Raw genomic sequence first — 26,447 nt, 5'->3', positions numbered from 1 at the left:
CGTATAGTTCCAGCTTGTGTCATAGATGGCATAATGAATTGAACCAACGCTTTCGTACACAGTCATGGTTATAGTTTAGAACAAAAATGGATCAAGTGACGGACGATTTTGCTAAACTCTTTTCGGGGCCTCGTATACAAATTCTTTACATGAAGATAAAGCAGCCGGAACGTGAAACTAACCTCTTATATCCATCTAGTGTCCAAGTGTACTTACACATTTAGTAACATACACGTCTTACACTTAAAATTATTCATTGTCAGGACTTTTTCCATCGTCTGACGGAGGCAGAACCAGCCTCCGAAACGTCGTGGTTGTAAAGAACAGACGATGGAAAAAGTCCTGATAATGAATAATTTTAAGTGTAAACTACCGTCGTCAAAATCATTTAGAATTGAAATACACGTCTTAATTGCGTGGTGATTAGATGTTTATTTCTTACTGATGGGCCTATGTGTGGTATTTGGTATCTGCTCTACTTCATAAGAAGCTAGAAGTCTCTTAGCTGGCCAAGAAATTTTCCGGATTTATGTAGCCAGAAGGTTCATAGTCGTGTCCACAAGATCCCGTCACTGAATATAGATTATGAAGCCCCTCCTCATGTAATTTTCTCCACCCTCGTTGAATATTATTCATCGCGTAAAAGAACACAACGTTTTAACATCAAGACACAAAACCTCGGTGTGGGTACTTAAATCTACAATTTTCTTCTGTGCTGTGAACATAGAGATTTTAATTTTTGCTACAGATTCTGTTTATGTACTCTTTGATTACGTATGTGTACTTTTCGTAGGCCTAATTCGACTGTCATCTGTTTCAAATGAGACAATTATTTCGTTCCTGTTGAGTTCAGTAAAACAAAATAATAAAATAAATAATATAATTTAAATGTATTTTTAAATAATGTACTCACGTGTCTATAAATATCTAGTTCTTAATTTGAGCCAGATAATTTTTGTGTAATTAGGCTAATTTGAAATTAATACATCCATTTATGTTAAGAAATTGAACGTAAGTAGTATTTCTCAAATAGGTAATTTTTTCATCAGCTACATTTATCCATAATTGTAATGTTATCCTACCGTGTTCCATTTTGTATCGTGATATTTGCCTCAAGATTTTTTGGCTATATAAATCTGTATTTTTCCTTTCATAAAACACTTTAATATTATCTTTAATTGAGTTAAGTGAAGCGGTACAGGGTTCACGAAATTTTATCTCAGTGAAATAACTTATGCTACAGCTTAGAACTCACGGCATTTGGCACACATGGGAGATATATGAAATACATACAAAGTTTTAATCGGGGAAACCTGATGGGAAGTGACCACTTGAGAGACTTGAGTTGAGTTTGGGATAATATTAAAATATGCGTAATAAATAAGATCAGAAGATGTGAACTGAACCCATTCGACTGGTGATAGGACCCGTGTAAGACTCCTGTGGAAACTGTAATTTCATTCTGTGTACTAAAAAAGACGAGAAATTTAATTATGAAGGATTATCCTCCCTGGAGTTATTTCGTGACTTGCTAACTGGATCGCGGGCCCTGTGACGTTCGCATGTCAGTTAAACGTCACTTGTGTCCGTTCTGCACGCACATGCTGGTGCACGGTGGTGATGCTGATAGCAGATTGGGCAGTAGCGAATATAAAGAGGGGGGAGGTAGGGTAAATAGCAGTTGAGCTGAAACACTCGACATTACGACACAACGGCTAATTAGGGAGTCCTGCTGTACCAGCATAGTGATTAATGGAACGGTACACACAGGATGCCAATGGCAACAATACGCATGTATGTCGCACAATTATTAATACTCGAAAAGTTTGTTACCCTGCAACCAAGATATAGTCACATGACAAGGCGAATGAAATACATAAATGGTTAACATTTTTTATCGAGAAGATAAATTATATTTCGGGAAGAACGGACAACTTTATTAAAATTACATTTTTATACCTTTGTATAACTCATTTGTAAACTATCAAAGAAGTGGAAGATTTAGAAATAAAATAAAATATATAATTGTTTCATTACGTTCTTGTATGTGATCTTTCATTTGGTTATGATTGAATTTCATAGTATTTTTAGGATCTACTAAATGATTTCTTAAACACTATAAACAAATAATTAAATATTACTGTAACTAGAATATTAAATATTCGGGTGACTGATTTTTAAGAGGTTTCGTCACCAAAATTCATTGTCCTTGTCTTGTCTTCTGCAAACGTTTTACGTGTTAAGGCCATTGCAAGGCAGAAGTGAAGGTATTCACTAAAAGTAATGCTGAATAAAATTACATAACCTATGTCCGACTAACCTAACCTGATGTATTCAAATGCACTAAGCAGGTAACTCTATATAATTTTATTCGTGAAGCAGCTGATTAAGAGATGTTTATGGTTTTATTCAGTCTCTCAGGACATAAACGTAAATCTGAGCCATTACAAACTTTGCTCGATCCTTACTTCTTTACCAAAAAGCGTCTCTCCATTTCGACGTTTTATGGTTTATAACTTTACAGATGAAATATAAGAATCAGTCTAACGTAATCTATCGGTATCAAACCAGACCAAGACTTGCCATACGTAAGTCAACCGGGGAAGATCATTGTAGGTCAAACGTCTCTGGAAAGTGTCTAGAATTAGGGTCCAGGAATTAGGGCCGCAGACCGAATCCTGACCGTTATGTTCGGACAGAAGGTAAATGAATCATCATGGCATTTGAAGAACTGCATAACTACGGAATTTGTGATTTGTTATCGTCTGATATCGTTCGTGATTCAGTCCAAGCAACTTCAATGACAGGGACATGTACGAGGCTCGTCCACAAAGTAAGTTTCCCTGGGGCCGTTTACAGAAACAAAACACAATTTCATGGAAATATTTATTGCAACAGATACAGCAAGTGTCCAGCTATTTTTCAACATATTCGCCACCGGAATTGAGACATTTGTCATACCGTGGGACCAACTTTTGAATACCTGTGTCGTAGAAGTCTGCCGCCTGGGATTGGAACCACTGTGTGACAACCATCTCCGCCTCTCTGTCATTCTCAAAACGCTGACGCTGACCGGACAGGAATTTCTTGAGGTGTAGGAAAAGATGGAAATCACTGGGAGCGAGGTCCGGGCTGTAGGGTGGATGATTAAACACCTCCCAGCTGAACTCCTGCAGGAGACTTGCTGTCCGTCGAGCCGTGTGCGGCCTAGCGTTATCGTGCAGGAAGACAATACCGGCACTAAGCATCCCGCGCCGCTTGTTCTGAATGGCCTGCTGAAAACTGTCTGCACCAGCGACGCACCATCTGCTTGCTCATGACGTTAGGCCCATAGACCCGGCACAGCTGACAATGAATTTCGATCGGCGCTATGCTCTGTGCATTCAAAAACTTTATCACTGACCGCACTTCACAGTCGGCGGGAGCTGGAATAAGAACCTCCATCTTCAACAGCTGCAACGATGCTACTATGAGAACGCGGGAAGTACCGTTAGTGCATGCGCCATGCTACGTCATTGCTCTATCACGTACGCACAGTCGCTTCGCGCAATATAAGGTTTGCTAGCTGTGGGACGAGTGGGAAACGTACTTTGTGGACGCGCCTCGTATATCTCTTGCCGGAAACATAAAATATATTCATAAATTTGTTATACATATTTGTAATAGGACGCCAAGGGAGATTAACAGATTGATGGGATTATAATAGTTTGTTAAAAGTGATTATAGTACAGTCGATATTAAAGATGTACGCTGGGTTGGATAGGTTTGCGTAAGAGTCGGTAACAGGGAATTTTTTCATTTTGTGTGTGAAAAATTTTGGGCGTGTTAAGAGCTGATGAATGTTTTAAACATTACGCCTAACAAACTAACTAACTATCTGGTAGCATAACTCACAAGGTCCAACACCATATCATCAAAACCTGTCTCCGGACACGATACTGAGCTAACTCCATCTATTTTCCATCCTCACAGCCCTGAGCTGAGAGTTACAGTTGTGAAACAGTATCGTCTACAAATGAGACTATTGCTCGTGAATGTAACGTTCATTTAAAGAAATTTTTCGAAAATATTTCTATTCTATTCAGTGAAGTATCAATCTTCAGAGTAATGAAGACGGTATGTTCCTCTGAAACATTGATAACTACCTACAAGTCCACATTCGATAGTACCTCGTCCTTGTTTATTTTATTAGAATAAAGATATTACTGGAAGTCTAAACAACGCGAAATTTCTGATTTTTCCCGCCATCTATTCACGCAGAAATGAAACATTATGGAGAGTTCTAATGAATAATTTGGTCAGATATTTGGCCCTAGCGGAATAACAGACGTCGAATTTAGTTACCCTATAAATTTTCACGAATTTATCGGTAAGACACATACAGGTACGACCCTTGTTATACCCCGGACGCAAACAGCAAACCAACATGGCTTCTCTGGAGGCAGTGATTTTAATGAGTAGTCGTTATAGCAGGCAGTACCCCGCATACACATCCATTAAAACAAATTGACACCTGGTGAGGGAATAGGTCTCGCTGTTTACTCCACATCTCGCAGCAAACGAGACGCTCTTCCTACATTCGTCGGCCAGCCCCAGATAACGAGCCTGCGACCGACCCGTCGACCAGTTACACTTGTTAACATAACGAACTGGTTCGGGCTATAAGCTGATTTCTTCTTGCAAGCTTGCTTCTTGCCTCCTCGGGGTTTTTTTTGCAACATTTTGGTTGTTATCCTAGCAGCTGATACCATTTGCAGCATTCAGTGAAGTTTGCTGCCTAGATTATAGATGTACGTCGTGGGAGTAGAGCAATGTTTATGAAACTGTGGTCCGTCCACTGCTGACAGTCCGAAAATTTCGTTTATCGTTATAATGAGTCAATTTAGTACAGTAATTGATAATTATTTCACAGATTGTGACAATAATTAATTAATTATATCAATATAATTTCGGGCACTGCCAGTATACAATGTGAAATAATACTGATATTTTGATCTAACCTCGAAACGCTTCGATTTCAAGCTAAACACTAGGCCACCGCACTGCATTTTCAGTAGTCACAACTTATCTTAAAATAAAAGCACTCCTCCGTAGTCGGGAGAATCAGGGTTCTAATCTTTGCCCGAAGACCCGTTAACCGAGCTGAGTATTTCCGTGGTTTTCCTTCAGCACCAGGCAATTGTCAGGGTATTATTATATTATTTAGTGTTCTGTCTGACGGCAGGTCCATATGAACAGGATCCTTCCATCCTTTTCTCGGACTGGGACCTGTTCATATACGTTCTTGGCAGATGATCCAAAAATGATTTGCCATTGCCTTCTTCTGTGTGTGAATGGAGTAATTGTTGGGATGCCACGGAGAAACCGGATAAGCCCCCGGAGGAAAACTCCGTGTTGCCTAGACCACGGCCTTGCCCGACACAAGTTATAAATTCGGCCACCGCCGGGAATCGAACCCGGGACCCCAGGATTACAAGGCCAGTGTGGCTGTTATGTCAGGGTATTACCTTAAATTAGGCTACGAACGCTTCCTTCCATAACCTTTCAATTTTATTTTTATATGTCATAATTTTTCGACGCGATACAGGATGATTTAATATTTTCTTTAATAACTTTGTATATGTGTATGACCACGAACAAGTAAGAAATTAAAATAAACCTTCGTCCGGATATTTCTCTATCTTTGGATACATCCACTTAAATATCTTCGTATTACGTACTAAGAGGTTAACGGTTTAAAATTTCTTGATTAGTGTGGTACTTGTCATTGATGACAGTATCCTAATCATCAGTGATCGCTTATGATTCTGAAAGCCGGGAGGTTCTCATCTGAACGAAGCAGAAACTTATAATCCGAGATGATTTGTACGTCATTTCGTATACAGAAGTGATGTAATGGTCTGCAAATTCTGAAGTTCAGTGTAGTTACCAGGCGAATTACGTTTTACTAACAAATACTCTTTAACTTATGCGCAACAAATATGATTACTCGAAAGATATTTTACGTGATGTTAACTACGCTACAACATGAGAAATTAGCGTACCTACCGTAAATTTTAAATAATTGGTTTAAATTATAACCATTTTGTAGATATTTTAAAAATATACCTCGCGTAAATATACTGTTAGGAAGAGACAAGTTTATGCACATGTAACATTATTTGGGGTTAATTCTTTTAGGATTCTTATGTGACGTCAACTGTTTCAGTCTATAGCAACAAGTGACCGTTAACGAAAGTGTACAGTACTTGTAAATGTTGAAGACACAGTTTCGTGTTCCCTTCCGTGTCACTTACATCAAACTGTTACAACCTGACAGCTGGCCACGGTTTCAATTTTCAAGGTGACACCTAGAATTCTGTTGTTTCTTTCAACACTTGGTCATCATAGGGCGTCTTCCATATTCCGGACAGGGATAAAAACAGGAAAAAAGCTTAATATTATTTTGAAAGAGGTGGAAGAACACTTTGCACCTTCTCCTCTCCTACTTTTATCCCCCCTCCGGGTTTTTCTTTCTTCTTTCTCTGTAGCTTTTTACTCCAATACACAGGAGAGATTTCTACCTTCGGTAGCAAAGTGCGAATCGTCTGTCTTTTTCCTGCGCATAACGTGGCAAAGAGGAAACTCTGAAGAGATGATGGCATAGTGGAGTAGGGCTAAAGTGAAGTGTAAGTGTGTTTTAAAAGCCTTCTCTGACATCTTGACCGAATCGGACACTTCCAGTCACAGACACGAAATAGCTTTCATTCCTCCATTTTCTCCTTCCCCTCCTTATTTCCGCCCCTCCCCTCCCATCCCATCCCCTCCCAAACACCTTCTTTATCCTTCTTGTGCGCTGTCCTTGTCTGTGAGTAACATTACGGTCTCTCTGCTGTCTTACGGCAGAAGACGTTGAGTTTTAGTCCATTTCAGGACAACTCTGTTACAGTTGCGCCTTCGCAAATAGTTTAATGAAAGTCAACTTTTATTTATCACTATCAAAATTATATTTCTGGTATCAGATCCCTAAGATTTAGCGCTGCCAACACCAAAACTAGTCACTAAATTAGTTAAATAGTCGGGGTCGGTTGGTTGAAAATCGTGTTTAGAATGTTGAAGGTCGCGGCTTCGAATCTTGGCTCCAGTACCAGATATTCTGACTGGTGGATTTCATTGTCTCTGTTAAATTAATATACTGAGAATTATTTTAAGACGACACTTTATGACCGAGTGGTTAGCATTTCTGCTTCATATTGGGGAAGTCTTGGGTTCATACTTGGGTCCGGAGACAGGGTAATGCGGCTGAGAGATATGTTGTTTTCCTCAGTTCCTGTAGGCAAATTCACATTAAATTATTAAGTAACTATCGATTCCTTCCGTATCCCTTCTGAATAAGTGTTCTTTAATAATCATGTCATCCGATGCTATATAGTCTGAGACAGTAACCTCGTTATTAAATGAAGTTAAAATAAGTAATATTCCTTTCTTTTCGTGTAAATTTACCATTCCTGACATTCAGCTTCAGAAATCTGTGGAGTTGAGAAACCACAATAGCTTGAGAACAAGAAGCAATTGAGTCTAATCCAAAGTAACAAATTACATTTCCTTGATATTTGATTTAATATTTTTCTTTCCATTTCTTCTTGGTCCTCCAATTTGCTGTTTTCCGATGGGTCTCGGTCCTAAAATTGTGATGTTAGTGGCAACAGTTCTGATAAAAATCGGCGCTTTTAATACGCTAGACAGTATGCGTTGTTCTATTCCACCTAAACTTAGGGAAGAATTTTATTTTTTTATTTCTTCATGATTTTATAGTCTCATCGGTGTGAATCTGCAGCTGTAAATGAAAGTAAAAAAACAGATGGTTCTACTGTCACGCTTACCTAAAAGTGTTCGGCTTTTGAATTGAGTAAAAAATATATTATCGTCTGGAATAGGCTTACAGGTGACAGCAAATTTTCCTTGAACCTTTAAGTTAACATCAGTGATTAATTGCTACTTGAGTAATTGTTGTTATAATCGATCCGTTCGGTATAATAACGGCAGATTTGAATTATGATACCCTCATCCTCAGGTTCTGACCTGAGACGAAGCACGGATACGTGGTAATTACAAGCATCTTTTGTTATTCACTGAACTGATGGGAAGATAATGAAGTTTATCAATCTTAAAGTGAATATAAGACTGAAAATTTGTGCTACAATAGTGTATACATATTTTTAAAAATGTTATGTCCCATTTCTCATATCTCAGTGGCCTATATGTGAAAAAATTTTAAAGTATAATTAATTTCATAGATAATTTTTCTGAAGATGTAACTCCGTAAACATTTAAACATCGTTGTTAATTATTCATGATGTCTCTTCTTTCAGAGTATTATAGATGTACGATTCAAACATATATTGTGTGAGTCATGTGAGATTGACGCGAACCAAAATTATATTCCCTCTGTAATATTAATTGTGGATCCGTATAATAAATTTAATAAATATCCGTTCAGTAATGAAATTATAACATTCAGACTCACAGACTGACATTCTTTACCTGTTTGTGTGACAGTTATTTTATTGTGTTTAGTTTAACTAGCTATTATTTATTTTGAAATGCTTAGTTTGCGTGTACAAAATCTAGATAATCGTTTACTCTAGAACTGAATTTGAAAAAAATTCATCCCCTATATTGATCCAGACTCATTCAAAAACTTTTAGCAAGACCTTTTAATACTTGCATTTTGCTCGCACAGTGTATTTGTAAGGTTTTTACGGTTTAAATAAAAGTTATTGTTTTCTTGGCCATTAAAATACAACTTGTTTTATCACCAAGGTTAAATTACGTGTGAGGTTGAAGTGCCGTATTCCCATGTTGCTTGCACTTTGTGACGTCTTTTCAAGGTCGTCCTACCGTGATGAGCGGTGTCTCCCTCTGTACGTCTTCCCTTCTTTTAAGGGGTCTAGCGGTCTTTCTAAACGAAGTCAATAGAGCACGAAAATAAGGACAAAGCTCAACTTTGTCTTCTGCTTACTATAGACCATAGTCAGTGCTATACATTCAAATAAATAAAAAATTGTATATCGGTTTTTTACACTGGTGGAAAAACTTAACTTTAGTGTCAGCAAAATTGTATATTCCTTGTACATGGAAGTGATCTCAAAGTGCAATTGTGACCTTAAAACAGCCCAAATATTATGTGTTTGTAGGAAGTAGCAAGGATCGTAGTTTAATTATTTTGTTAGAAAATTTAATGGCGTGCAATCGGTACTGGGATTGATAATTTTAAAAATATATTATCGTTAATTGGAAAAATTATAAATTTACGATTATACGTGACGATAAGAAACATCCCAAACAACACCTAAACGTATTTGAAGTCGTGTGAGTGAAATTTCCGCTTATAAGTACACAAGTTTTATTTCCGAAACTACTGAACCGATTTAGATTATGTTTGATACGTATCGATATATCGATATACTGCAACACCACTGTCTATAAAGACTGAAATCAAAACGCTGTTTTTTGCAACAGGACTTGTCATTTAGCCTAAATACTTGTACATAACAAAAAATTATATTTGCTGTACAGTGTGTTCTAAAAGAAACGCAATCCATTGCAGAATGAATTTCTGTTATTTCTCCCTGGTGGCTTTGTAACATATTCCTAAAGCAACTTACAACAACGAATTTTCTATTTTGAATAGTGAAAAGCATTCTTGTAATTCGGGAGACCTACTGTTTCTTTTTCAGCCCTGAAGATGGAAATCAGTATGTTTATCCGAAACACTAATATTTACCTACGAGCCAATATGGCGTCATAACCCAGAAAAAACATTATCTTCACTTCCGTGGAAACCTAAAATCTCAGATTTGTTTGTTCTCTTTGAGTAAAAGATTTTAACACATCTCTTTAAAATATACAGATATTTAAGTGTAATAAAAATATATTTAGAAGGTCTTGTGATGATTTCAAGACCAGTTACGTGTGAAAAATTACAAAAAAAAATCATTTGGTAATTACACGTAATTCAGTTATAAAATCTGCGATTTCCACAGAGCTTAAAATATAGATTGTTGCATTATGTGCAATGAATTCCAACCTGTACGTCTATTTTACATATCCACTGTGATATGTACCTGGTTTATCAGTGACAGCTGAATGTTTAGCCAACGCTTACGGAAGTGGCTGTATCTACATGTGACAGTAGTGACTTCTGTGTGCAGGTTTGGATGTCCCGGTAGGCAATGTTGATGGTGACTTCTTGAGCTCCGCGGGCCCTTGAGGATATAGGGTCATGCACAACACGGACAATGGAACAGGTCAGTGCACAGTTAAATTGTACATTGCCTTCGCATATCACACGAAATTCGAGTATGTTTCCAATTTGATTACCCATCGGAATCAGCTTGAAACACAATTGTTTCAGAATTTTTTTTACAGATTTTACACAGTATTACTCTACGTTTGCTGTAAAGCTAAAAACATTATACTTTTCCCTTACGTACGTAGATCTGAAAGGATAGCTAAGTACATCTTTATCTCTGGAGATGCTTTAATTATCCGATTGAGTAAAGCTCCATTAGCTAATTGAGTTGTGTAATGCACTTTATGGAAGCGAAGTTTCTACCTAAAAAATTAATCACCATTGAAGGATTAGTTCTGAGTGGGAGTAGTTGTATATTCGCCATATTGTCAGACCCACATCCTAAAGAAAACTTCGTTTTATCCCTCGGGATATAATTCAGGAACTTTATTTGTTTTTATTGCAATAGGACGTGAAGCAGGCAACTAAACTCCTGGTATATTTTCTTATTAGAGAATTTGATAGCTACTCAGTAAAGAAATTTCCTGTTTTAAAGAACTCTTAGGATAATTACCTTATTAAAAGTTTGCTGTTTAAAGCTATCTTAAGCCAATTAAGTCTACCAATTTCACGCACGTTATTTCTCAAAATTAGTTTCCCACCCGAAATTTTATTATAAATTTTCTTTCGCGTCTTGTGGTTTACATCTTATGACAAATCCCATAACGTATTACTGTCTGGAGTAAGTGGTTGTTCGTTAATTTTATTTTTTTAATTTTTAGGTTGTTTTTAAATATTTTTCTTGTCCTTTTAGCATATATTAATTCATAAAAAATAAAAATGTTCCTGGTATCAGATTGTAAAGTACCAGAGGGACAGGTTCAAAATTATAATTTGCCTATGGCCCACAGTTGGCGCAGTTTTATTATTTACACAATTAATCTTGAGACAACTCGGGTGAGTTATTCTGAAGATATAAGCTACAGGGTAAATGTGTTATTATTTAATCATAGTTTCTGTCGGTAAATGGTTTATGTATGAACACCCCAGCGCAATTTGTCATTTTAAAAATTTTCTGAGGAGAGTAAACGTCTTACGTTGCAGATGGTAAAAGACACACACACACACACACGCACGCACACACATGCAATCACATGAAGCATCATCCGCTGCGGCAACATAACCTAAATTTCTATACACGTCAACATTTTCAATATTCAATTACATACGACTGTAAATCTTATGGCAGCAGCAAGACAGGCCAAATCGAAGAAACTGCTCTTCCAGACATCGTAAAACCTTTCTGATATTTATTATTTGTTTCTGCAGCTGTTAAATCCATCTCTGCGGATCGAAGTTTCTCAATGTTTTCGGGCTACTATCGCTACCAGAAACATTTGTCTCGCTACAGACATTTTAGTACTCCTGTAAGGAGTATCGTATTATTTATACAAAATTGACTTTGTAATTTGTTTTCTGTGGTTGTAAAGTGTAGTGTGGGAACATAAATTACAAGCGTTTTGAAAAGAGAATGCTCCGGTTAATATTTGGAATGAGTAATTTACGTTCTGCAATCCTTCGCCAACGGCGGATTATTAAGAATACGCTGTTACAAATTTGTGTACTTTCAGAATAATTTTGTTGCCTTTCGCAACAAGCAATTTACTTTTTTCTGGTGTCAGGAGTGTAATTTGTAGTTGAATCTACTCCAGATGCACATATCATATTTTTATAACTTACGATTTAATATAATTTCTCGTACTATATAAATTAATTATTTCTGGTCATAACTAGAAATTTTCCCGTTAAGAATGACTAAAATATCTAAAGCAGTGCTTAAAAATACATTTTTATTGCGTAAATAGTCTTTATTTCAGTGCGTTGTTTTCACAAAGCAGCATATTAAAATTAAAATTGAGTAATGTTGCACAACAAAGAACTTAGTGTCATTATTTATCTTTGCTTAATTAAAATGGTTTCACAGCAGTCTCAAATATATTATACCGAAATTATAACAACTGTGCTGCGTTGTAGTTCACGCAAATACTAAGCCTCCCTTAACAGAGTTAGCAATGGCATCGGTTATTATATTATCCCAGAAAGCCGAAAATCCCCTAACAGCCAATGATCACCAACTAAATATCAATGCTTGTTACACAGATGAATTCCTGTAGTGGGACTCTCAGAGATAACCTACGTAAAAAAAAAATTATATACAACCTCAAAATGAATAACCGTCGTAACATTTATAATTATTAAAACTAATGTTTCTTACCGTATTTATATTTGTGATTATGATGTATCCTCGTACGGAATTCTACACGTTTAGATCGAGTGCTTCATTTGTTACCGATTTTTAAAGTCGATACGACATGAGGCACCTCGATAGTTCGAGACTGAAGTATCGACTCTTCCGCAAAATGGCGATCCTCACTGTCTTTCCGACCTGAGTTAGACTTTAGAAATTTGCTCCGTAAATATATGGTCGGTAACTAATTGATACAAACGAATGTCACATAGAGATTTTTTGGTGGAAATCCTGAAAGGAATAGTCCACTTGCAAGTTCTGCGCTTTAAAGTGTAATATTAAAACTGGTGTTAAAATGGGTATGAGGATTTGTGCTGGATTTGTCTGGCTTAGGTTATGGTGCAGTGGTGGGTTTTTGTAAATACAGGTATGAACGTTTTGTTCCACGGAGGCCGAGGAATTTCTGGACTAGCTGAGCTTCTCGGACTCTGCTAACTGGAGTTAGAGAAGCCATTTCACTGCCAATAAGTGAAGTGTTCCGTAGCATAAAACTAGTTCGTAAAGTACTTCACTCTGTCACATGTGTTTTCCGCTCCAGTTGTAACTTCCCAGGCCGGGATCGAATATCATTTCACTTTAGTGTAAGAAGGAATAAAGAAATGGGGAAGTTGGCCGGAAGGTTGGGACTGAGGGTGGGGAGAGGAGAATAACATGGCAGTACATCTCCGATGTGCCGCGTGGCCAATACACGGTAAGCGACATCGTGCAGAACCAGAAAGCAGAATCCGATAAAAGTTGTATAAATTCCTGTGAGAGAACAAGAAATAAAAAAATAAAGGGGTGGAGAGAGAGAGAGAGAGAGAGAGATAAAACGCTTGAAGGGACGGGCGATAAATCTTACCTTAAAGGATATTGTTTGAAGCACGTAACATAGGCAGAAGACGCATTTGGTGCCCCGTTCATACCGCTTGCCTTGCTAGCTTTTGCTTCGAAGTATGATTCGCTACAGCAGTCCCTTTGCCTTGCGCGAGTATGGACCGGCGAGTGTAACAAATTGTCATTTGTGACTGATCTAGACCATCATTTATCTAACGACACCGCGGTGAGTACAGTCTGAGCCGAAAGTTGGTTCACACTCTTAAGTACTCTTCTATCACACATTATTTTGCTGGTTCTGTTTTCTTTTCTTCTCAATTATTTTCAGTTTTTAATGATCTCATGACTCTGAACTTTCACTAACCCGCTGATTCCATAGCCTAGAATCGTTTTTGATAAGCTGATAGTCTACCAGCTAGTCAAGAAATTTGTCGCCTTATGCATAGAACCTTCAAGTTATTTAGCATGTTAACAAGAACCAAATGGTTAAATATACAACCCTAAATTATATTTTACTTTGATCCAGTTTAATATTATCCTCACATCTACGCCTAGGTATTTAGAGTGGTTTCTTCCCTTCGGACTTCGTAACCAAAATTATGTACTCACGTTACATGCCCTGTCTGTTATATTCTCCTTGATTTAATCGTCCTAATGACATTTGGTGAAACATATTAATTATGAATTGTCTCATGATTTAATTTTCTCTGCAGGTAATAATGTCGTTTAAGAACCCACTAAGTAACATATCTCAAAATAAATACGTTGTATGCATTCGTTTACCGCCTGTGAATGTAATCGCAGTTCGCCGTCATAGTAAGGTTGTTAGTCAGACAGTAAACAGGCGATTATGAAATTTGTGGCACGTCACACGTGCGCATGAATCCTGCGCATTGGAACTCTGCGGAATATTGACGCTGAATCAGCCCACCTCTCAAATTAAATTTATCACACTGTTAATTTTCATTAAACCTACATTGAAATATTCACTGCCTGGCGTAAGTTTTCACAAAAATTAATTTAAAAGTCGTGTAGTCGTAAAGTCATATTTTCATAAAAACCCAAACACTATGACAATAACAAGGATTTACCATTAAATCTATTACGACAGATAAATCCAGAAATAACTCGTAAGTTCACAGATCAGACCGTAATACTTCATAAAGATATTTGTGATGCTTGAGGAACTATGGAATTTTAATCTATAAACATTTTTAATATTGTAAATATGTAGCGATCAATTAAATTAATGTATCTTTATTTTCATTGTTGTTTGTAATATAATTTGCCTTACTATGCTGTTCTTCTACATCAGTAATATATTTGTTTCGGAAATAACCCAATATAAAAGTTAATAAAAAATTAAAATTAAAGCTAGAATTTTTCGATACTCTTCTTGGCATTTCAGAGTCCCCGCCCACTGACTAAAGTTTGCTTAAATAAATAGGCATATACGTACAATAAATCGAAATATATTTTACATTAAATAGAAAATTGTAAGCTTTATTGAAAGTATATTTTTTATTAAGCATATTTTAGATACAGTGATATATCTGATCATATTCAGATTGGGAAGCTAAAACAGCTTTGGATGACACTAACATATCTTTCCTTCTCTGTTGTCAGTATATTTTAGGATCGAAATGTAGTTCTAAAACAAACGTAAGTGGATTTAGATGGTCACTGTGATTTCTGCAGGGGGTACAGAATTATGTTTTAGCATAACGTCAGAATCATCTCCTACTGTGACATGAAATTTGTAAACTTGCCCCATTGGACGGAGACCTTTATGAGAAACGAATGTTATTTCAGATAATCAAGAAATTCTGTCGGTCTTATTGAATCCTAAATGTTCATTACTGAATTAACAAGAGCCTATCATTGGAATGTATCCGTTTTTTATTTTAGTTTGAGTTGACTTACACATACCAGTTAGTGTTAGATATAACGCTTTGTTTTACGATACACTGTCTCTTCCATATAAAAACTATTATTATGTTGTTATCTATTGAATTTTTCACACCTTACGTTAAAATTTATTATTATTTTTATTAAAATAGTTCCCCAAATATATATTCCCGCTTTTATCCAAACTAAACAATTTCTTTCATTTCTGAAGCATAATTCATTATACTCCCCCCACCATTCATACTTTATCTCTTGGTAAAATACTAATTAAATCATTTCGGACATCATTTAAAATAAATTTTACATTTCACTATCATTACACTCCTCCCTAACAAATTTTTAGTCTACTCATAACCACTTTCCTGCTGACTTTACGAAATTTATGCAAGCCCACTGTTTTCTGTCTCCTCGTTAATCTCCTTCGCCTATCTTTCGAATCTCGTATTACCTTTCTGCCATTCATAACATTCTCTGACAGGATCTCGAATGCCCACATGCTTTATCCGTTAGCAGTATTTAAGTTGCAACTTGCTTCTGTCTCTTTCTAGCTCTGCCACGCCGTTTGCTACGTATGTTGGTAATCCTAGTATTACTTTCTAGAATCTGGGCTCTGTCTTGAGCCAGCTTAATCCAGTCCACGTTATTATTTTATTTATTTAAATTCCACTTTAATATTATCCTTCCATGCATACCTAAATCTCCCAAGTCGTATCTTACTTTCAGTTTTTCGATGTCTCTCATCTGTGGTATCAGCCCTTTACATCTCATCTTTTTTATTTCATTATCCTAATGGTATTTACTGAAGAGTACAAATTACATACCTCCTCATCATGTAGTCTTCTTCCATCTCCTGTTATCTACTTTCCCTCAGCGCTCAGTTTTCAGATATACTTAGCTATAGGTTTTCCTCAGGCCAACAGATCAATGTTAACACTCACACAAATCGACTGGTAGAATTATAATTTTGTCGGTATTCCGTACCCTTTTTTTCACCCACGGCAAACCATAATTTTCCAAAGACGCACGACGGTACAACACAAAATGTCGCCTAACGAAATTGGGGTAGGAGTTTACGAACTATAATGGTCATTCATATGTATCTATTTATAAATTCTTCCCCTATTAAAATGCAGGCATATGAAAACAAATAACACGTTATAAATAAAACTATCGATTATGAACCAATGTGGGTATATTACGAATTTTAATTACGAAAGAAAATATATTTCTTTTTTTAACTATAGCGTGATAAAATATGGTGGCATACATGTTATCGAACGCTTTCATGTAACTTATTTTAATCTTTGCGTTTCTATTTAGAAGACTAGAATCCGATGGATTCTGAGCTAAAAGATATAAAACACTCTTTTGTTTAATTATATTCTAATATTTCACAGGTTTCAAGCAAATGGTACTGTGTACACTGACTGCAACGAGTTAGTTGTCTTCGAATTGTGTTTTTGAATGTTGGATAGTAAATTTGTATTAGAACAATTTCTTTCTGTTACATTAGAAAGAGTCTGAAATATTTTTATAACGTTTCTAAAATTATTCTCTTAAAACTGAAGAACAGGTAACTTAATTTCAGTATTTTAATCGTTCGATCATTTATAACCCAGCTGTCGTTGTGACTGACAACTTGTGAGTATAAATGTTTTTAAATTTATCAAGCATAACGCTATAATCTTAAATTATGAGTCACTTTTATAGTGGAGTTTCATGTTAGAGTTACTTCTTACATACTTATAAATGTAGTAAAATATTGAGGTTGGGATAAACGTATTTATGAACATCACATTTCGCTTCAGTGAGTTTCACAATATGTAAGCAGTGTTTTAGCAGTTTCTTGATGTCTGTCCATTGTATGATTTTTATGAAATTTAATGTGTGTAATTTCCATAAAGTTAAAACACATAAGCGCCCACATATACACACAGGATGTTTTAATATTTCCGAATTTCTTTATACGTTAATATCATTCCTCCTTTGCTGACACACTCGTAACACTAACAGAAGTGATTTCCATTTTTCTGTCACGAGAGTCGGCACTTATTTCCACTTTTTTATAAGTGCTAAGAAACTTAAATGAAGCATTCCGTATATATATTTAATAGTAGTGAGGGAATATCTTCATTGATTTAAAATTGTTATGAAATCGAATTTTATTAATATATTTTAATATAAACTTATATTTTCTTCCGTAGCTGTTAGAAGTTTACAATCAGGACTTACACTGAAGATGAAATCACTCAGATGTATATGTCGTTTCATAGCGAGTCGTTAACCGCAGTGTGTTGCATGTTCCATGTTTTGGCTGTACTCGCTTCAGAAACGCGCGGTCTGCCCTCTGCCGTACCTCTCCAGTTCATTCGCCACTGTTTGCAATGATATAAGCTGGAAGCACTTGAAATTTCCTCTTCCAAGCTTCTATAATATTTTGAGAAGCAATTTCCGCAACGATCTAAGAAGAAGAAGAAGAACGAGACAGCGACAAGATGTACTATCCTTTAAAATAACATCAGCTGTCATTCCCACGCCCCAGTAGTATTCAGATCAAGTCGTTGTAATTTGAACTTGTCAGTATTCACGGTTGCGTTAATGAGAATGTTGTTTCGCCCTAGTGATTCTATTGCGTCTTGTTTATTATTTAGGAACTTCTTGATGCAACAGTAAACCTAGAATGAAAAGAGAAAAGAAGGAAAGACTCAAATTAAAGAAGTTGTTGGAATAGGTAACCTTGCGGGTAAGGGGCCCCTGTTTATAACCTGATATACGACAGGGAAAGGAATATTGTTATCACGTTGTCTATTGAAACCGTAAACAATACGAAGATGGCTGCATGCTACATGCATTAAACAGATTTCGCGTGAGGAATTATATATTTTACATTATTATTCCTACTGCTTTCTACGTAATTTCTGCTTTCTAAGTACCAGATATGACCGCCACGGTGGTCTAGCGGTTAGAACGCTGGCCTTGTAATCCTGGGGTCTCGGGTTCGATTCCCGGCGGTGCCCAAATTTATAACTTGTGTTGGGCAAGGCCGTGGTCTAGGCAACACGGAGTTTTCCTCCGGGGGCTTCCCCGGTTTCTCCGTGGCATCCCAACAATTATTCCATTCACACACAGAAGAAGGCAATGGCAAACCACTTCTGGATCATCTGCCAAGAACGTATATGAACAGGTCCCAGTCCGAGAAAAGGATGGAAGGAACCTGTTCATATGAACCTGTCGTCAGACAGAACACTAAATAATAATAAAAGTACCAGATATTCCTCAACAGTTTCTTCATAAACGCCCTAAAACGTAAAGTTTGATAATGTTACTTTGCTACTTAGCAAACGAAATTAAATATTTTCGTGCAGATTGAATAGGCCATTTATACAATGCACGAAATCAGTTTTCAGTACAAGAAAAATTTACTCTGAAGTTTTATAAAATAAAGCTGTATTCCTTTTGTACGACGCTCTAAAACTTATGTTAAGATTCGATAATAATTTACTAACTCTACACAGAATTAGTCTGCTGTCGTGTGCTGAAAATACCTAAAAATGAAGCTACTTTAGTATTATCCTGTAATCCCATAATGTTAAATCTTACGTCATAAAACTTTAGTTCATGTTATAGAAACTAGGGTGCCGAAGACACTTGTTTGTAATTGACCTAATGTAAGTTTACTACACTTTTGAAGCCATTTCTTCACCCCATTTTTATACTTCTCGTTCACCCCGTCGTATGTAAGCTCCTGGCATTTTACCCCTCGAAACACACACAACGAAACATATGTTGCACTATACGCGAGTCAGGAGTGTAAAATGTCGACAAGTGTTTTACCCATATAGGTCTAGCGTTATGATAATGTACTACATCGCTGGGGTTACTACAGCTGAACATTGGATTTAAGTTTCCACTGCAGAAACGACATGCAGAAAAACATTTCTTGTTATTTATTAGTAATAGCTGATTTTATTAAAAATGTATACTTTTGTATAAAATCACGTATAAATTGTTTATAAAATTAGGAGGCGAAGTGTTGAACAAGCTGACTTCTGGGTTGTAGCGCTGTGTAGTCTGGTAGAAGTTTACTAACCTCTGAAACGTCGGTACAGCCATCTTCAAACTCACAGCCAACACACAAGTTAATAATGTCATTTATTAAATAATTATAGTTAAGAGTTTAATCGGGTTAAATACTCTTACTTGTGCGTTTATAATCCAGGGAAATACTCTGCAGAGACGTCACAGTCTCTTAGCTTTCGCTGAGAGAATTGTTATAGTCGGTGTGTTTTGTTTTCTTGAGCCAATACCATGATCTAAGTGGATCTGACAGACAACTCGCATTTGGTCATCCCTGCTGACTGTCTCGAATCGCTAATCAACTTTGCATCTCCTTGCTGTGACCACCCTGTGACTACTCCGTCATCCTGAGGCGGGCAGCTGAGTCCCCAAGTCCCTGAGCTGTCGACTCCAATCTGTGATCTCCCATTATATTACAAGGAAAACCATAGCCTAGAATAGACCCGGCTCTATTGCTACAATGTTTGTGGGTTCTGAAATGGTATATGTCTATTTTAATATAATATGACTTACGATCGTTTACTGTGTTTTTAGTAATTCATTAATGGCTGGATTCCGAAATGCCATGTGCCGGAAGTTGACTGTGCAATGGCTGTAATAAACAAATTGAAATTTGGAGCAGATAAAACTAGCTGAATGCATCTCACTCGTTATATATACAATATGAAATATTTTTATCGAAAACATTCCAGTTGCTGGTACCATTCAGAAGAACAGAATTCTGGCAAATGCGTTAAAATTCTGTTTTGAGTAATTTTCCTAACTTTTTACGTTTTGTGGCCTTTCGTTTTTCGTATATTCCTTCCCACAATGCATTATTTTTGTATTGAATTATAATAGTTTGGCATTGAAACGTTGCCTAAATATGCATCATAAGATCGTTTAACTTCGTGTCTCGATTTGTATAGTCACAAATGTCTAGGCATGTAGCTCGGACGTAGAGATAAAAGTGTTTTCAAAATTTTTAGAACAACTATCGATATAGTCGATATATCGAGTTTTATATGGACATATCGAACGTATCTCTAACTACGGGTAGTTCGTTATAAAAAAAACACTTTTTATCCCCAAGTAGAAATGTTAACCTTTATATATTTATGAATATACTGTAAAATTTCCTGTTTTTCTGCTATAACTCGGTTAAGTTATAGAACTGACATTCGCGCATGCGTCGTACTGTAGCGAGCGAGTGAGACGAAGATACAGCTGGGCCGAGATCCTGTTATAATGGGATTGTCTTGTATGGATGATTACAATAGGGCACTCAACCCAATCACTTTAAGGGATGGAGAGTACCACAGTGCTAGTGGAGAGGAGTGGGAGGGGGGCTTTCAGAACGAGTGAGAGATCTCCTCAACCTCACACACACACACATCTATTCGATACAGGACGTGTGCCAAGTCCACTCAACTTCTACAAGAGAGTCGCCATAACTTATGAGCCGCTTTCGTCACTTGTACAGCCCTTGAGTAAAAGACATTTTGCCTCGTGACGTCACTTCCGGTAACAGAATCGTGATAATGATTACGGTTATTTAACGACAATGTATTTACATTCAGTGCGTCAGAGTCCTGTGTAAAATCTGATAGTAGCTCAGGTATTCAAGATATTTTATGAAATCCGAAAGTTTATTTTGTTTATAAGAACCAGTTAATGTACCCAATCCTGAGCTAGATGGATCTACTTCCCACCCACACACCCAATTTCTTTAATATTAAGTTTCTTCCTGTGGTGATGTAAGTTCGATGACGTGTAATCACCTGAAGATGTTTATCAACGTTTCGGAGGAACTTATTGCTTCCGTCTTCAGGGTTTGTCTTGAGCCTCGTCATTGGAAGCGATTCTGAGCGAGCATAATAGACAAAATTTAGTTTTATATTATCATCTGCTCGGTATTTCAAGTAATTCCGCCGCCAAGATTATTTTTGCATATTCTGTTTTCTCTGCTCTGTTCGACTGTTATTAGATAAATTATGATTCGTAAACGGAATGTATAACAAGGAAATGTGATGTTACTTCCTTGAATAGTGTTAATGAAGATAAAACTTACTTGCACTCCGGTTCTTAGTTACCCAACTGATTTAGCTGTCATTATATTACCAAGTCGATTTCATGTAGCACCGTTCAGATGTTTCATAGAAAGTTTCGGCCATCTTCCCAACGGCATATAAAGAAGTTCGGTACGCGAAACTTGTCATTCACCTCAAAGTCCAAATATTCTTTTTAACACCTTTTTTTTCAGAAGCCATTAATCTGTGTTCTTCCCTAAATTTAAGACACAAAGTTTCATACCCATGCAGGACAACATATAAAACGACAGGTTTTTTTTTTAAATAAAAATTGCTTGAAATGGCGGAGTGCTTGGGGCGACTCTGTGTGTGTTTGGAGTACTATAGTAGTCGCAGTGCAACAGGACCTGACCGCGAGACCCATTACGAAGGCTCACAACAAGAGCGAGACGGAGAATAACGGAGCTGAGCAGAAGATACTTGATTTTTTGAGCCCCTGTGAGCCCGCTGGCCCGCCACTCACCAAACACCACCACTAGCAGCTACATTCTCTCTCTCTTTCGCTTTCTCTTCTTCTCCCACCAAAATGAAAATAAATCCTTTTGCTAATAGACTGGTACATGAATTTGCTATTATTTTCAAGGAAGAATGATATATATGGTAAACAGAATCTGAGAATGCACTCACCATGTTGCTTGTCTACGTAGTGAGTAAAGTAGATGGGTGCAGGGAGGAGTGGGGGAAAGAGAAGGGTGTTGGGACCGAGCAACGAGAAATGGAAGAGAGAAAGCAGTGGTTGGGGTAGGAAAAGTCAGGCTAGGAGGAAGGTAGGAGAGAGAAAAAAAGAACCGAACACAAAAAGCCGCCTTCTAAATTTGATATAGCCCGCATTATAGCTGATGAGGTGCCTTAACTAGGATAAAGTGACATTGAGACAAAGTGTGGAGCTCGGGGAAGGCTGCGGGGAAGGAGGGGGCGGCTGTATGGAGTGGGGGTAAGAGACAGAACGTGTTACACATTAATACGCTGACATCATGGGAATTGATAAAAAATATATATATTAATTTTCGAAACTTCTCACTGAATGAAATTGAATGAATGAGGGAATCGCGTAATGCTTTTAGCCTGGCGGATGTACAGTTGTGGGTACATGTAAAATAATTAATGTTACCAACCGCAGTGCAGTACAGTCTAGGCAAAGTACAACCAATAACAGACATTCCTTACGGGTTTTAGTTAGTCCTTTAGTATCAAATGAGTCTTCCTTAATGCTTAAGAGAAATTTCTACATACAAATTATATATTAGAGGAGTACTTAATCGTAAATGATGTTTAGGCTTTGTTTTGAATGCAGTTTCATACAGAAGTATTAATCTCTTCTTTTGTTGTTGTTGTTGTTGTTGTTAAGACACAGGCCTAGTTCTTCAGCTAGGCGTATCGTTTCTGCAAATTACTTTTGCAAAAAAAATTTAACATTTTAGTAAAAACAATTTCCTCTTTTGAGGACACTTTCTCGAAAGTGTTAGATTATATGTGTTTATTTTAGTTTTGTTTCCACATGATTTTGTTTTAATGTATATATTTCTTCAGAGTTTGCCTGTCATAGGATTAACATAAAAAAATAATTGAGCTGACTTATAATTTTGACTAATATTATAAGACTACTGCGTGTGTGTGTGTGTGTGTTTTTTTTTTTTCTGTCTGTCTGTCTAGACATAGAAACAATAAAATCCAGGTTCGTAAAATGAAAGTGTTCAACTTCGTTCTTTTGCACGCCTAGTAGACATGCGATGAAATTTAAATTGGCTGTGTTTGTGTGGAGATTAGTGAAGTTATTCTTTTAAACTGTTTTTTTCATAAAGTAGGTCATGACATTAGCAAAGCATTTGGCGTGTTACAATAAAAGCGTTTTATAAGCTTCAGGGTTTGGTTGTCATTATTTCTGAAACATAAGATACACGAGCTTATATAACTTATAAAGTAGTCATACTTGTCTTGTTAAAGCCTGCAAAATGTGACCATAATTTTAAGGGAAGAGACGGCTTGGGAGTTAGTTTGAGGATAATATTAAAACTGATCTTAACGAAACGGGATGTAAGGGTGTGAACATGGATTCATGTGACACAGGATTTGAACCAGTGGCGGGATGTTATGAAAACGGAAATTAAACTTTATGTTTCATAAAATGTAGGGTATTTTCTGACCAGCTGAGTGACTTCGCTTCGCAAGGTGGATTTTGCTCTATCGAGTTTTATTTAGTTAAGGATTAAAACGTTTTATACCTACATAAAATTTTAAATACGTATAGTTTATTTGGGACCAAATTTAGTTTTGAACTATAAATTTTAGTAACTACTCGTAATAGGTATCGAAATCCACTGTAAGGTGGTAATTTTTGATGATTTTAAGTCGTGGTAGCTGTATAAGGACATCGCCACGGTGGTCTAGCGGTTACAACGCTGGCCTTGTAATTCTGGGGTCTCGGGTTCGATTCCCGGCGGTGCCCGAATTTATAACTTGGGCAAGGCCGTGGTCTAGGCAACACGGAGTTTCTCCGGTTTCTCCGTGGCATCCCAACAATTACTCCATTCACACACAGAAGAAGGCAATGGCAAACCACTTCTGGATCATCTGCCAAGAACGTACATGAACAGGTCCCAGTCCCAGTCCGAGAAAAGGATGGAAGGATCCTGTTCATATGGACCTGTCTTCAGACAGAACACTAAATAATAATAATAATAATAATAATAATAATAATAATAATAGCTGTATAAGAAGCTTGCATTAACAACTTGTTACATCGAAACCATCTCAGCATTTCATTAAAGACGGAGGAAAACCAAGAAATCCTGTGTCGATTTGGCCGGTCGCAGGACCTTTTCGGATACATATTGATTTGCCAGTAAGCAATTTGTGATACAAAAATATAATAACCCCCCCAAATTTCCTTAACTTCCGTACCGCAAAGAAAACGCAACACCGCTTTACAAAGATTAAGTGGTTTATTTTGATAAGGAAATAATCCCTGTTTACACAGAGAATCGTAAGAAACACATACGTGGGCACTCCGTTGGCAAAAGTAGTTACTGATTGTTAAACCAGGTGGTACATATAGTTACCTCCATGTGGATCTTTTGAACGTTATAATACACTGCATTAAGTAAGGAAACCGAAGTAGCCAGTGCATTTCCACTCTCAATTTAACAACGTTCCGAGTATAGATAAGGATAAAAAGAAAATAATTTCCTCGTCCAACACGTAATTAAGTTTCACGCGGACGTCAAAGAAAAATTGGACAGGATTTTGAACGTCGAAAAACTAAACGCGAGACGGAGCGGGGTGTAGGGGTGCGAAAGAGGGAGAGAGAGACATGGGGTGATGAGTTTCAGTGGTGTAGCTGGAAAACAAAAATTAGTTCCCCTGTAGTTTGTAAGTTGGCGCTTGAATCAGCTCGTCTGTCACACAGCTGCTTATCCACAAGTCTGTTGCCATATTAACGGAGGTCGTAACTGACCTTTACGTTATTGTAAAAATATTTTTTAAACTGGAAAAGATATAAAATTCTGAATCAAAGTAAATCTGTTATTTTTTTAGATTTCTTGTGGCGTCTTCTGAATATTCCATCAACTTTTGTAGGTAAATATACTTTATTGGTTAGCCTGAACTGACTGTAATTTGTGGCATGAGTGAACTTTAGGATAAGCCAGACATCTGCATGAACAATGAACTTAAATTCAGAATGATACAAATTTCGTGCATACCCGAAAGGTAATATTTTGTTATATCATTGAGATTAATTATACGAGATTGAAATTCTCGTGGGAACATTTTTGTCTGATGGGATTTTTCACCGAGTAGTCTAGTTAAATATATTTTATATATATTATACATATTATATATTGTATATTGACAAACATATCAGAGGAGCTTACTGTCATCAGCAGCTTTATGGCGGATAGATCGATCAATCGATCAATCTATGTGTGCGTTAGCGTAGGACAGTCATAATCTGTTACAGATCGAAACGCTTCTGTCGTAATGCAAGATATGTATCGTTAATAAAATTGAAATGAAATTGTAATAAACACAGGACGAAAGAAAATAGGAAGAACGTAGAAAACAATAGTGAGGTTATGATAAACGAATTATGATAATGTAAGTCAGTCTTGTATTTGTCCCTCGACTTGTGTTTACAGTCTGCATGCACGTGTTGAAAAGTTTTATAGTATAAAGCGTTGTCCGCCCACTCGCTGTGGTGTAAGAGAGATAAATACACACTAATCTAGCGTGGCTACCAATTTACCGTGTGCTTCATCAATCAGATAGCTCGGAGATGTCTTACCGGGATTACTGACACACGTACGCAATAAAACAAGCTCACGTTCGGCTACAACTGCGGTTAACTTGTGATCATTGTTATCGTAAATGATAGCCAGTCATCACATCTAACTTGCTGTTAAATGTTATCGTTCAGACTAATGATAAACAAAATATTCAAATTAAAATCTTGTAGTAACTCGTAATAAACAATAGTCGTCGGATTTAAAACATAAGTGATCCAAGTGACTTCTAAGTTGAATCCCTGTGTTATCAACCGTGATCTGACGTACTTCTAAAAGCTGCCTAATGGTAACAGAAGTTGTAAGTTGAATCCCTGTGTTATCAACCGTGATCTGACGTACTTCTAAAAGCTGCCTAATGGTAACAGAAGTTGTAGTGTAAATGAACATCGAACTGTGTTCTATATTATACGGAGTTAGGCACCATATTTATGATTTGAAAACTGTTATAGCGTTGGATATAGGTTGCTAATTCAGTGAATCGAAACGTTGGTTTTGTTACTATCGAAAAGAGTTTGCGATATTAAGAATATTTTTGCTGTAATGCAAATGATAGTGGAATAGGTAGCAACAGGATTTTATTTTTATAAAGCCGGAAGTCTCTGGCATGAAATGTTGGAAGTCAGGAGATGACAGGTCTCATGATACCTACCTGTTTTCTTAATTTCCATTATTACATGTCTTGGGGAAGTTGCAGTCATCAGCAAGGCTTAGCG

General features: G+C 36.8%; 1 protein-coding gene and 1 long non-coding RNA gene across 10 annotated transcripts in view; one reads left to right on the top strand and one right to left on the bottom strand.

The window, feature by feature from the left end:
- LOC110826973 (uncharacterized) overlaps positions 1-26,447 on the top strand; it is a 311,187-nt gene that overhangs the window by 219,741 nt on the left and 64,999 nt on the right. For all 9 annotated transcript variants that reach the window (XM_087347823.1, XM_022058134.2, XM_022058125.2 and 6 more), the window contains one exon: positions 10,194-10,289. In XM_087347823.1, coding sequence (XP_087203949.1) covers positions 10,265-10,289 — 25 coding nt within the window. In that variant the 5' untranslated portion in view covers positions 10,194-10,264. The remainder of the gene's footprint in view (positions 1-10,193; positions 10,290-26,447) is intronic.
- Positions 17,461-26,447, bottom strand: part of LOC110827020 (uncharacterized) — a 62,641-nt gene continuing 53,654 nt past the window's right edge. Inside the window, exon 2 of the long non-coding RNA XR_015534916.1 lies at positions 17,461-17,980. This is a non-coding gene — a long non-coding RNA (uncharacterized LOC110827020). The remainder of the gene's footprint in view (positions 17,981-26,447) is intronic.

The sequence above is a fragment of the Zootermopsis nevadensis genome, unplaced genomic scaffold, assembly GCF_977971745.1.
Source record: "Zootermopsis nevadensis isolate Lab colony 2312 unplaced genomic scaffold, Znev_1.0 Znev_ptg000012l, whole genome shotgun sequence".
Taxonomy (NCBI): Eukaryota; Metazoa; Arthropoda; class Insecta; order Blattodea; family Termopsidae; genus Zootermopsis; species Zootermopsis nevadensis.
Note: the sequence above shows the minus strand (reverse complement) of the source record. Positions and strands in the feature narration are given on the sequence as shown.